This window comes from Sinocyclocheilus rhinocerous, unplaced genomic scaffold, assembly GCF_001515625.1.
Source record: "Sinocyclocheilus rhinocerous isolate Xijiao unplaced genomic scaffold, SAMN03320098_v1.1 scaffold2882, whole genome shotgun sequence".
Taxonomy (NCBI): domain Eukaryota; kingdom Metazoa; phylum Chordata; class Actinopteri; order Cypriniformes; family Cyprinidae; genus Sinocyclocheilus; species Sinocyclocheilus rhinocerous.
In genome coordinates, this window is record NW_015644632.1 from 243852 (window position 1) to 258307 (window position 14456).

Genomic DNA, 14456 nt, shown 5'->3' on the forward strand with positions numbered 1-14456 from the left:
TCAAAACAACCCAATAGCTGGGTTTGTCCCTTTTTAACCCAGCGCTGGGTTATATTTAACCCAGCATTTTTTAGAGTGTGTGCACTTTTTAAAGTTTGAAGACTTCAGTCCCCATTCATTACAAAAGAGCACGTAGCAGGCCTGTAATTCTTTGGAATTTCTCCTTTTTTAGTTTCATGGATGAAATAAAAAGTCACACGGCTTTCAAATGACATGATGATAAGCACATGCTGGTAGATGTGGTAACTACACCATCTGGCGTTAAAGAACGTCTTTTTCCATTGATGGCTATTCAAAAATATCTCCATATCCAGCCAATTTTTTTTTTTAAACAACATTTAAACATTTAAATATTTATTTTATTATAATAGAAATGAATTTTTGGGTGCACCTAACTTTTAATCATGTGTCGCTTTGGAAATGGGAATTCAGGTATAAAAAGAGAGGGGGGGAAAAAATCTTACATCTGGTTTACCAGTCGCCACTGCTGGGTCGAGGTGTTTGAATAAAGAGTTGAGTTGCTGCTTTAGCTGCTTTCTGTTCTTCTTACTGGGCTGTAGCAAAATAGCTTGGAAACTGACCGGCAGACCATACCTAACCAACAGCAGAGTGTTGTGTTTATCCGTTTATATTTATGATTTATTTAGTTTACTTATTCAAGTGATAATTTTACCTGAGAACTGACTCAACAAATGTACGGAGGACCTTGATGTGAATCCAGGCCACGAAGATCTCACTGAAGTTTACCTTTAGCCAACACACAAATGTTCTCTGTTGGGACAAACAAGCACACTTTTATCATTGCACTGATTCTTGAGACACTTTTACTGCCCATTAATTTTGAAAATAACATGTATATTCTGAAATTAATCAGAGATGATCACTAGAATGCTCTTAACACAAATTAATTTTCTCTCTTTTTTCAACTTAATCTCTCATTATCCCCCCAAAAATATCCTCTCACTAGCCCATCCTCATATCTATATTTCATGTGGTTTAAATATACAGTATATATTAAACTTCAGACAAACAGAAATATTTGTTTGTATATATAAGGTCAACAGCAGAGCCTATTAGTAACAACAACAAAAAATTGCATGCATGCATTTAAAACGCGTAAAATGGAAAATGTGGTCATTTGGTCAACACTGTAAAATTTTCTGTACTGGCGAATTGAAGCTGAAAATCGGGTTTGAAAACATCCTGAAGTCTCATTCTTAAGTGTAGTCTACTGAAGCTGTAGATTTTAAAGTACGTATCATAAATATTCTATATGACAGTACAGACAACATTGGTGACAGACAAAAAATAAATAAATAAATAAAATAAAATAAAAAAGCGTGAAAATGGAAAAAGCAGGAGGTTGCATCCAAACACAGGTGAACATGTTGCAAAATCATTTATGCAAAATGTTTATTTGATCAGTTCTGTGGTCTGTTTTGTCTCAGTAACCAGTGCGTAATAAAGAACTTTAAATTAATATTGTTTAGTGTCTATATTATGAAAAGTAATAGTCTCTCATTCATTAGGATTTACTTACACACAGTTCCTTCTTATTCACAGTGAGACGGCTCATCTCCTGCATTTGCTTCTCGGCTTCATCCAGGTTGTATTCCCGCACTGTAAACCTGTTGGCCACCACATTTCATTATTAAGCCTAAATAAGTATAGAGGCATGTCAGCCCTTGTTAAAAAGAAGTGCACATAATTGCATTGACTATGTACTTGTAGTGTACTTAAAATCTTAAAAGTATATATATATTAAAAAAAAAAGTTTAAAAGGTTCAGAAAAAAGGTTTAAAAACTGTCATAGGGGCACTACACTTCAAAAAAGTATTAATATGTACCATTTAGGTATGATTATGTACAATTTAAATACTTATATGTACCTTTAAGACACTTTTATGCACCATTTTGAGATGTGCTCAAAGCCCTCCTGTGGCTCAGTGGTAGAGCATTGCATTAGCAGTGCAAAAGGCTGTGGGTTCAATTCCCAGGGAGCACACATACTGAAAAAAATGTATAGCCTGAATGCACTGTAAGTCACTTTGGATAAATGTGTCTGCGAAATGCATAAATAAAGCTTACTTGTGCTTTTTGGCATTGGTTTTGAATTCGGCAATGACATTCTTAAACAGGGTTACTGTGAAAATCCCTGCATCTGCATCCTCAACCAACTTCCTGTTATAATATCCCAACTTTTTAATAAAAAAAATATGTGTATGGAGACAGCTTGTCACGCTTCACGTCAGATGAAGATTCAAAATAATTCAAAGTTATTTTGCACAAACAATACCAGACACATAAAGAAGAGTGCACAACTTAAATACACAGTGATGAAGAACTAATAACGAACAGCTGTGATGACGGAGTTAGTGTCCACTAAGATAAAGGAAAAAGGAAACCGACTGTGAACAAACTAAAAGTCCATGAAACTGAAACCAAGAGAGACTGAACTAAACACATAACTGTGACACAGCTAATGTCAGTGAACGGCTCAAGACATTTTTCACACCAAAACAACAATTTCTGATTGTTCTTCACACAAAGCTTTTATATGGCTTTAGAACACTTGAAATTTAGCTCATATGGACTACAGTTATGGGGTGTTCATGCACTCTAAAAAATGCTGGGTTAAATATAACCCAGCGCTGGCTTAAAAAGGGACAAACCCAGCTATTGGGTTGTTTTGACCCAGCGGTTGGGTTGTTTTGACCCAGCGGTTGGGTTGTTTTGACCCAGGCCTGAATGCACTGTAAGTCACTTTGGATAAATGTGTCTGCGAAATGCATAAATAAAGCTTACTTGTGCTTTTTGGCATTGGTTTTGAATTCGGCAATGACATTCTTAAACAGGGTTACTGTGAAAATCCCTGCATCTGCATCCTCAACCAACTTCCTGTTATACAAACAGAAACATAGTTAATTATGCCATGCAAAAGATTAGAGGCAAACTGAAAATGTCCATGATGGTTTGATTGATATGTCTGAAACAGAGACAAAATACACAGAGCCAATGAGTTGGAAACCATCTCCCAGACTACAGCCAGACAAACTAAGACAGCCAGAAAGTAATTTGATAATACAGCTATTAGCCTTCTGCCCCATGGTTAAAGCAAGAAATGTAAGTTGAGATTAAATCGCGACTGTCAAAACAACAGTGTTCCCATGGCTTTTGTTCAGTGAATTTCCATTACCTTTCCAGTCGTTCATCATTGCTAAATAAAGATTTCTTAATAGCATTTTGGAGGTACTACAGGGGTGGATTTCCAGATATCAATGATCAACTAATCAGTAATTAATACATTTAAACAATTAAAATTACTATTTTCAGATTTTACTCAACAAACATGCATGGGGACCAACCGGCTGGAACGAGGAACCACAAACTTTGACATCGACTCATATGTCTTCTCCCACAGTGCATATGCCATTCTATAAAGACAATGTAACAAATACATTCAGAAAAATGCTTGATCAGTAATATATGAGTTAAGATTTGCTCTTAGAGTTCTCACTGACCTTGGCACCACAACTAGCAATGTTGTGAGGTACTCTGAATTCAAAACCAAGTCCTCCTTTTTCACAATATTGGTCAATGCACGGGTCTGCAAGCTTCCCCTGGTTAAGTGCAGCAGTAGTGATGGTTATTAATTATTCTTTGAAATCTCACGTAAACGTCCATGGTCACATTTCAAAACGAAGAACCTTATTTTACATTTTGACATTTAAGGGGGAAATGTACGGAGCACCTACGGAGGGACATGGTGATTGGAAAAAAATGAAATGGGAGGAAATTTATATTTCAATGCTTTTGTGTTCCTGAGTAACTCTGCATTCACTCGTATTTTGCAAAAAAATTTATTTCCTTTCGAAGTGGAACTTCAGCGTAGCATCTGGACTTGATGCTATGGGGAACACCATCAGCATGACTAGTGTCTGAGCACATGTAGCAAACATTCATTGTCAATTCATAGGCAAAACACATCATCAGCTTTTTTTTTACCCAGAGCTCTCGAGGGAATGGGAGGCTCTCACAGCAATGCATTCATCATAAGAGGCTCTGTTATTCCTTGATTCTCTCTTTAGTGTTTGCATGGAGCGCATTCTGTTCTCAAGAGAGCTGAATGCTTTCATTGGGATGCATTCGCTGGTGGGACGCTCCACCCATGCTTGAATCTCTCCTGAAGGATGAGAACAGAGCATCTGCAGCAGGACACGATCGATCGCGGGGATTGTAGGCCAGGCTTAAGGAGAAATCTGACGGGAGTGTTTTTCCTTTTTGGGCTAGCTCTGCTTTCATGTTGGTTCTAACCTGACTGATTAAATGTGGTGTGTCTAATTCTGAGGAATTAGATGCAGAGAGAGTTTTAATTAATAATCCACCTCCTCCACAAGTTTGCAAGTCTTCTCAAAACCCAGTGAGTCCCTGTAAATCCAGCACCCAAACCTCCAGGACCTGCTACATTCTCCACTACGTTAGGGTCTAAAGTAGAATTGTACACTCCTCTGTGGATGGTTGCTTGGTAGAAGCCCTCTTAGGGTTGATGCAGGGTGAACAGAGTTATGTAGGGCAATATAGATTTCCTCTACTTCATGTACCTCCCTCCCCAACCACTGTTGGGTGTTAAAGTAGGGGTGTATGCTCCCCTTTGGATGCATGCTTTAACAGGCCCATGTTAAAGAACCTGGCAAGCAGAGGTAGTTGGCCTGTGGGGCATCCCTCCTTTATAGTCAGCATTGGAATAAAGCACTAGCTAGTCAGAATTGAGCTGCTCTCCTCCATGTAGTGGGTTTTTTAAGTAGGACATAAGCTTCCCTGCGGCCTCCTTGGTTTAGAGTTTTGTTTTTAAATCTCCCCTGTTGAAAAAAAAACAGCATATGCTAGTTAGGTATGTTTTGAAGTATGGCTGCTGGTTTGAGCTGGTTTAAGCTGGTCCATAGCTGGTCATGAGCTGGTTTAAGCTGGTCCTAAGCAACTAGCTCCTGCTCAGGACCAGCACAAGTCCAGCTTAAACCAGCTAAGGACCAGCTCAAACCAGCAGTCATGCTTCAAAACATACCTAACCAGCATATGCTGGTTTTTTCAACAGGGTTTACACGGACTGGCACCAACGTATCTTTCAAGTCTGTTGTCTTTACACAACCCATGGAGATCCCTCCGATCATCTGATCAGTTCCTAGGGCAAGACTAAAAACGAGAGGGGATCGGGCCTTTTCTGTGATTGCCCCTAAACTGTGGAATAGCCTTCCACTGTGTATCAGAACTGCTAAAACATTGTCAGACTTCAAGGCGAAGTCAAAATCTCATCTGTTTTTTCTGGCTTTTAAAGTATTGTAGAGATTAATTTAACTTCTTTTAATTGTTTTGCTTTGTTTTGTTTGAATGTTGTTCTAAGTGTTAAATATAAAGCACTTTGGTCAACTCTAAGTTGTTTTAAACTGTGCTCTAGAAATAAATTGACATTGACAGAGCAGAGTTTCCCAACCTTTTTTAGCCACGGCACAGTTTTGATCAGTAAAAAAATCTAAGCACTGAAATATAGCAAAATTGCACAAAAATGCATTGCTTCAAATAGTATATTAAAATGCGATATTATATTAAAAGTAGTACTCACATTTAATGTGAAACTTGAGCTTAAGTCAGGTATGAACACAAGGTCATAGGTCGCTTTATGTTGTTGGTGATGATAAAACAACAAATTTACATATCGTCGTTGTCGGGTGGAAACCTTGTTAGTCCAAAAGCACTACCACTTTCAGGAAATGTAAAAACAAAACAAAAAAAATTATTTTAATAATTAAACTTTTTTTAAAATAATTAAACCGTGTCGACAGAGTTGGTATTCTGGCTTTATATATGATCAGACACTTCCCCAGCTGTTTCCTAGGGGGTTGAATTTTAATGGTGAGAGTCTTTGGCATTTATGTTATGTCACTCTCATATTTGCATCTTTCTGGTGAATTTAAGGGCTGCATTCTCCCCCCTGGAAGTAGTAGTAATATCAAAGGGTGTAGATAATACACTTCCTCTTACTATTGGAAGATATTGGCTTAGGAAATGGTTCTACTAAGTAGTCTTGACTCTAGCTGGTTGTTCTGTAGAGTCAGGTTATTCTATGCCAGTTATGGCCTATATATCTACTAGGGTTGGGTATCGTTTTTTTTTTTTTTTCGATACTGGTGCCAAATTTTCTAGTTGCCACGCATTTGGTTTTCCTGCACATCTCCTTCAGGCAAAAGAGTTGATGATATGTTTTGCAGGCCCCCTTTTATACTCACGAGTGCTTCGTCATAAACTGCCTTCAGCCAGTAAATTGGCATGTTTGCTAGACATGCTCAGTCACTAGTCGTGCTAACGGCGTTCCCCATAGTGTCAACTCCAGACATCCCATCTCGTTCCCCTTCTCAGGGAACCATGGTTACAGTCGTAACCTAGACATTCGCTCCCAAACTCTTGAGTTAACCTGAGAAACTTTGCAATTCACTCTCATAACCTTTTGAGAAACAAAAGCATTGATATAGTTTTTCCTCCTACAGTTTTTTTGTTTTTTTAATTAACATCACAAAAGTTTTGTGAGTCAACAATGTTTCTTAAGTGAATGCAAAAGTTTTGTGAGCGAACGCAGAAACATTGAAATATATGTTTTCCTCCCATTCCCACCTCATATTATTTTCATCACAAAAGATTTGCGAGTGAACTCAAAAGTTTCTTGGGTGAACGCTAAAGCATTGAAATATAATTTTTCCTTCAGTTTAATTTTTAGGAGCTCTGTAGAAATGAATTATAGAGTCATGAAAACTTTTGTCCTAAAATAGACTTCATAATGGAAATATTATGTAAAATATCCTACTTGTAGATATGAAAACTCACTCAGTTTTTCGCTCAAAGCTTTGAATACTGGCGTTCACATGACTGTAAGCAGCCCTGCGGGATTTCAACTCGGTGTCCACCTGAGAAACTTGCTAGCACACACACACAACCACCCACACAGACAAACATTTATACAGTAGAACATACATATAGAATCAAATAGTTGTTATTGTTTAAAAGTGCTTTATGTAAGGTGTATACTGTGGAGATGATGTCAGTGAGGGTTTTCAGAGGCTGTGCAGTGGGGTATTTCGCTCTGTCCCATTGAAACCTGGTCACATATGTTGCCAAATCCACTGAAACATCAAGAAACACTGAATCAGAAAGCAGTAAACTGTAAGTGAATGCTGTAAGCAAAACAGCAGCATAATTACAACAGCAGGCAGATAAAAGGCCTATATTGCAAAAGATCACATTTCTAAAGTGGTTTACATTGCAGCGTTCCGTAGTTCAGTGTGCTACGCTTGACAAAAAAAAAATTCTCAGCATCCATTATGCAAACATTAATCCATTATATTTACACTAATGCACTAACATTTATTGTACCAAAGGGTTTAAACGTGAGTTTTAGAACTGTAAAACCTGTAAGCACATGAACGTTTATTACAAAAACTGAAGTTGTCTAAATCATTTATTTGAGGTGAGACTACATGTCCTTGTGGATGAACTGATGTCTTTCCTGTGGGAGTTTGCTCCATGTAAAAGGGTTTTAAGGATAGTTACACCACATTGTTTTCTGGTATGTGTTTAGGTAACACTTTATTTGGATAGTCCACTTTAGACATTCCATTAACAGTAAGTAACTTTGCAACTACATGTCAACTAGCAGTTAGTAGAGTATCAGTAGACTGTCTGCTTAATATCTTCTAACACTTTCTTTGTCAACTTATTCTACTAACCCTAAACCTACCCTGTCTACTCTGAGAGTTAGTAGACATGTAGTTGCAAATTAATGAGAATTAGTTGACATGTGGTTGACATGTAGTTACAAAGTTACTTATAGTTAATAGAATGTCTAAAGTGGACTATCGAAATAAAGTGTAACCTGTGTTTATAATGCGAAAACTAGCAAGTCCACCTGATTATGACATAACATCCCTTTCGAAAAAGAAGTACACTTTAGCGTTTTTAACATACTTTAAAAAAGAGCCACTTTGACCCACTTAAGTATAGGACTTAAGTACATCTTCATCTGTAATTTCATAATTACTTCTATTGTGTTTGAAATGTGGTTAAAGTGCACTGCTGAATGTACTGGCAAGTAAAATATACTTTAATGTAATTGCTATTAAAACTTACATGTCATGTAAAACATGTAAAAATGTCAAGTAATGTAAATAATTAACTTTCATTGTAACATCAAATACACAATGCAATTCAAATAATCATACTTTACCTGTGCTTTAGTATGTTAGTCAGCACATCAAAATAAGTGTACTTCTTTAACTCAAAACAAAAGAATATTAAAAAGAATTATTTTCAAATGTAACACTTTTAATTTGACGTTATTACAAAGTGCATTTTTCAAAACGTACTTGATGTGTGTTAAGAAACAGTCGTGAAAGTATCTCCTTTCAATTACATATAAGTATTTCATTAATATTCAGGGTATATACAGGAATCATGGAGTTAAATTTAATACCTTTTAAGACCTTTTTTAAGACTCTTTCCATACATTTTAAGACCTCATTGCCACTCCAAGTTTTAACCGGTTACATCATTTAATACTTTTTAAGACCCCGTGGACACCCTGATATTATAGTATCTGCAAGCAGTTTTGAAAAAATATACTTTTAATATTACAAGTGCACATTTTATACAATTAAGTGCACTTCATTTTCACAAGCGTTGAAATATATGCTTATAACTTTACACCAATAAGGTTAGTACTAGCTCGGAAAGTTAGCTTGCAAATGCTAGCATGCCTTGTATAGTCTGGAAGTACGATTTCAATGGTGTCTGACGATCTTTCTGATGAGTCCTGTGCACTGATGATAATATTAACAAACCATTACTGAGAATTTTGATATGAAATAATCGTGCAAGGCAATGATCATTTGCATGGTAACACACATCAAGCCATGATTATGTCATATGCAGTGTTCGGGAAAGTTACTTTTAAAAGTAATGCATTACAATATTGCGTTACTCCATAAAAAAGTAACTAATTACGTTACTTAGTTACTTTTTATGGAAAGTAATGCGTTACTTTACTAGTTACTTGAAAAAAGTAATCTGATTACGTAACTCGTGTTACTTGTAATGAGTTACCCCCAACACTGGTCATATGTAACTTGACCTTGCGATGAACATGGCCCGGCTCAGAGGAGGTGGCCTTCTGCTAATGAGCTCTTCTCTGCTTTCTTATGGAACAGGTTTAGCCGTTACAGAGGAGTGCTCCCCACATTCACTCACCTCCGTTCACCAGCATGCTCTCCAGGAGTTTTCCACTGAACTCTTCCATCACCTCACCCAAACACTGAGAGGTCTGACGCATAACACTGTGTTAAAGTGGTGCAAGAGAATGCAGAAGAGTGAAATGTTGTTTAAGGGTCTATACCTGAACATTAGTTAATGTACAGTGTATTATGAACTGACACTTTTTACAGCATTTAATTATATTTTTAATTTATACATTTTGTGAAAAAGAATTGTGCATAATTGTACTGAATGTGCACTTGTAGTGTACTTCAGATTTTACAAGTCTATTTAAAAAAAACTGTACTAGCACTTATTATAATATTAATTAATTAAAGGGTCACTTAAGTATATTAAAGAGAGTACACTTCTATGTTTCTTAACACACTTAAGTATACTTTTTAAAAGTTTATTTTACATTTTAAATCACGTTTGATCATCTTTTTTTTCGTGCTTTGAAGAAGCACAGTTATTTTGATGTGTTGACTAACATACTAAAGTAACTTATTCAATATTACATTTAGTTATTTAGTTAAAGTATTTTTAATTTACCACATTTCAAATTCATCATTACAAATGTGTAGTTGCAAATATATTTCAACACAAGACATACACGTTTCAATGCATTTAGTTATTTAGTTAAAGTATTTTTAATTTACCACATTTCAACTTCATCATTACAAATGTGTAATTGCAAATATATTTCCACACAATACACGTTTCAATAAAATTGACATTAAAGTATATATTTTATCGATTTTACCATAAATGCTTGTCAGTACATTTTGAAGTACACTTAAACTTATTTCCAAAAAACAATACAAGTATTTATGAATTATGAAGTGGGTCAAAAAAGCTCTCAGTTCAAGTTCAACTGAATGTATTTCATTTAAAGTTAAACAATAATACATTTTCATTTAGATGCAAATGACATGCAATTAAGTGTCCAAAACAGGGTTATTATCATTAACTAAAACTAAAACCATAAAAAAATCAATATTTGAAATAAAATAAACATTAACTGAAATAAAATCTTTTTTATTTTTTTTATATTGAAATTATAAAAAATTATTTATATTGAAATTATTTAATTTCAGCTAGTTGAGCTAGCTAGAAGTACTAAAATAACTGAAACTAAATAAACTAAAAACTAAAACATTAAATGAAATTTACACAAAAACATCAAATATAAAAATAAAATCTAATTCAAAATATATATATACTAAAATTACACTGGTCTGAAAACATTACATTAAGTTCACACTTAATTATATTATTTTAAAGTGTATTATTTTCATAATGCTTAATCATCATTATCCTGGATGAGAGATATTTTGTCACTCCAAGATCACTGAATATTCAACGCTAAAGGTTTCAAACAGTATTGTAACACAACCTCAGTATCTTGTTAAGTTCAAAGAGTGGAGTCCAGTTGTTATATTATATTATATTTTTAAAGGGGTCATATGATGCGGAAATGGCGGCGGCAGCGGCAACAATACTACAGCGAGAATAAAAGTTACGCCTTCTTTCTTTGCGTGAACATTTGGGCGGCGTTATGCAAATCTTCCCACATCGTGACGTAGACATGTGGGGGCGTGTTAGAACGAGCCGTTTTAGGTAGGCGTGGTTAACTCTTAACTTTTATAAAGAATATCTCTTTGGATTTGAGACTTTAGTCTTTGCAACTTTACAGATCTTCTTTATGCACCAAGAGCTTGTAACACTCCAAAGAGAAAGGAAAAATTTTAATCGCACCATATGACCCCTTTAATCAGATTTTTTTTAAATACACTTTAGTATACTTAAAAATAACTACTTATAACCACACTAACATTCACACTTAGAGCTATGACCCCAAAGGTCACCGCAGCACCTGAACCCAGTGTAACCTTGTCTGGAAGTCATATGAATGGATATCGTAGACTGAAAGAGAGAAAGGAGAAAAAGAGAGGGCAGTTTCCACAACACATAAACATTGCAGCTGAGACGGGAAGACTCATGTCAGCTGGCACCTGTAACTGGACTCGACTGGATTGAGTGACTCGCTGAAAATTGTATTACAGCAGCTCGAGGGTTTTCCCACAAACACACATAGGTAAACGTGCTATAGAACACATCAGTCTGATCTATAAGCTAGTCCTTATTGTAATACGGGAAGAGAATATATTAATGTGACAAAGGACCCATAAACCCCACAAACTAACAGAAGATCTGATAGATTCTTAATCCTGTAAAGTCTACTGTATCATATTTGATAGGAACATTTCTAAGGCCTCGAAATGATCAAAACTTTGCTGAAAAACCTGTTTCACACACAATCTACTCCATGCCTTCTGTCGTCTGATTGATACAGTAGTTTAGATGTTTTCAGCAAGTAAAAGGTCTTTTAATTGTACAACATCCTCGTGCTTCATGTGTCTTAATGCTGTCAAATCTTTACTGATTTTTATAAAGTGTATGAATAACATGGATATTGTTTTATCTTTTATATTGGACTGAAGCAACTTTATTTGATTATCCAAACATCATGTTTTAGAAAAATCATGTTCAAATGTGAGTCTTAAAATTGGTTTTTCAGGAACGTTTATTTGTTCATCTCTCAATCATCAATTTATTGCATTGCATTATATGTTTGGATCATAAAACTAAGCATCTTAATCTTACTAAGACATATTATTAGAGATATAGAGTGACGACTGATATTTATATCATTTTATGCAACTATCTGCTATACTGTTATAAAGATCTCATTGATTTAAACTACAAGCTATCAGAATTTCATCTTACCTATTGGTCATATAACAATCAGTATCTGCAAAAATACCTATGTTTGTTCACTTTGGGCGTATGAATAAATTTAGGTGTTTTTTTTTACCCTCCGTATTCTCACTATTTCATACTATATGAACCATAATGTATCAAAAAAGCCTGATGTATCAAATATGATACAAAACATAAAACATACTATTTTTAGATTTTTAGTCTAAAGGTTCAATTAACTGTTATACTTTTTTTAAATATACACATATATAGCTTTTCTGATTATTATTACTATTATATAGCGGGCTTTACATTGACATTAGGTGATTGCAAACACATCAACTAAAAATATTCCATTATTAGCATCATACTCAAAAAATAACTTGTAAACTTGTAAACTAGAAACCTATACTAATTGGGACAAAGGTGGGCCTATTATTACTGGGATGTATTATAATTTTGAAAGTAGTTTGGTAATGAACACATGATGTATTTATATTTAGATACACACAAATGTTATTTTTTAAGCAACAGTGCTTACCCCTCTGTATAGGAGTCCAGTCGGGACAGGTCATCAGAGACCCCCAGCAGCACGTCCAGCGTTCCTACCTTCATAAACATCACAAAAAAAAACATTTACACAAGCTACAGCAATGGCATTATAGACGAATCAAACATAAAAAAGAATCCAGTTCCCTTTCGAACGGTCTCTCCCGCTGCGTTAACACGCTATGGGGAAACTCCTGTTTACTCTGATACAGAAGCCTGATTTGTTCACGTTAATGTAGCTGCAAGAAAAAATGGTGCTTCAACCCGCCAAAAGGGTTATATAATTCAATTCAATTCAATTCAAGTTTATTTGTACAGCGCTTTTCACGATACAATCGTTGCAAAGCAACTTTACAGCAAATTGAGTTTCTACAATATTTAGTGGTAGCTTATCAGTGGTGACTGTCAGTCAATGTACATATGGCAGAAATGTACGGAAAAATCAATTAAAGACGTAATCAAACAGACGATGAACACTATTAACAGCAATTATTATATGATGCAATCAAACTTATAGCAAAATGTGGTAGTTCTGTATGTTGTTTCAGGGTTGGCTATATATAAGTCGGCTCTGAGTGCCATTTTGCTAGAAATTTTCTCCTTCCGTGATGAAGATCATCTCCTCGCTGGACTCTGAAGCAAGAAGCCAAAGCAAGAAGCAAGAAGCTCAGCCTGCTGCTTGCCGCCGTGAGAAGAAGCACCAGCAGCGGAAGATTGCTAGAAGCCTTCCCCTGCGGGTATCCGGCATCTATACGAACGTGATCAAATCACACTTCAGTATCAGAGTAAACAGGAGTTTCCCCATAGCGTGTTAACGCAACGCTCATTCCCTTATCTCAGGAACCAAGTTTACATACGTAACCAGAGCGTTTATCTGCCTCTCACATGTTGAGGGTTTTAGTTTAGAACATTATACTGCTCATTATACTGCATGCCCCCCCCCTTTTGGTTTTAGCATCAAAACTTTGAAAATTCTGAAACCACTTTTTGAGAAGTGCACTCCTTATGGAGACATTTGACTGAAGGAGGCAATCCAGTACCTATTCTGATGCACAGACAGACACACAGTTAAGCTCTTTTTGTATCCATTAATTCATTTGGAACAAATTGGTCACTTTACAGTCTTTGGCAAACCTATTTGGTAAAAATGTAAAAAAAACTTTGTTTGTTAAAGTATTTCTGTTGAAAATGTGACTTAACAATATGAGCTTACTCTTAAAGCATTGTTTCTGTTAAATACATTAATGTAGGTGACAAACATGTCTGTTGTTGTTCAGTGTGCTTTTAATTGTTCTGATACTCCAAGTATTGTATTTTTTTTATTTTTATTAAATGTTATTATGTAGTTAAGTCAGTATACATCATCGAAATTCATCTATGTTGTATAACCCAAATAAAGTTGTTGATGTGAAGAAAAAATTGTTTTAATGACCCTAGTGTTTGGGAAACCTGCTTGAAAATAATACATTTATATTCCTTTTTGTGTCCATTTTCTCTTTAAATTAAGAGTTCACCCAAAAATGAACATTCTGTCATTATTTACAAGGGTTTACAGTGTAGAGTCATGTTGCCAAGACAGGGCAATTCAAAACCAGTCACATGTTTGGTAAATGGAACTCATGCTATCCATTATCATTCTATACAAACTTGAACTTCTGTTAATCAAACTTAAAGGTGAAAAGTGTATTTTTTTATGCTAAACTGTGGCTCTGTGGTGCTTTCAAAACATTGTTTGAGCGGCACGACATGTCAAATTCTGGCTCAACCAATGGCATGGGTTTGGGGAACTTGGACTGCCATTGTTTTATCCAAACAATGGCAGACACCGTTGTGTAGTGTAGTTTCCCTAGTGT

General features: G+C 35.5%; 1 protein-coding gene and 1 pseudogene across 1 annotated transcript in view; one reads left to right on the top strand and one right to left on the bottom strand.

Annotated features, from left to right (window-relative positions):
- The window catches only part of LOC107758708 (V-type proton ATPase subunit C 1-A-like), a 13418-nt gene extending 749 nt beyond the window's left edge, over nucleotides 1-12669 (bottom strand). The window contains exons 1-10 of the mRNA XM_016576509.1: nucleotides 12596-12669; nucleotides 9289-9374; nucleotides 7075-7169; nucleotides 6874-6965; nucleotides 3522-3620; nucleotides 3362-3434; nucleotides 2806-2894; nucleotides 1541-1628; nucleotides 674-771; nucleotides 465-594 (exon numbers count right to left, since the gene is read on the bottom strand). Of these exons, the coding sequence (XP_016431995.1) occupies nucleotides 465-594; nucleotides 674-771; nucleotides 1541-1628; nucleotides 2806-2894; nucleotides 3362-3434; nucleotides 3522-3620; nucleotides 6874-6965; nucleotides 7075-7169; nucleotides 9289-9374; nucleotides 12596-12669 (924 nt within the window). The remainder of the gene's footprint in view (nucleotides 1-464; nucleotides 595-673; nucleotides 772-1540; nucleotides 1629-2805; nucleotides 2895-3361; nucleotides 3435-3521; nucleotides 3621-6873; nucleotides 6966-7074; nucleotides 7170-9288; nucleotides 9375-12595) is intronic.
- A 542-nt stretch (nucleotides 12670-13211) lies between these two features.
- LOC107758709 (nucleolar protein 10-like) overlaps nucleotides 13212-14456 on the top strand; it is a 29277-nt pseudogene continuing 28032 nt past the window's right edge.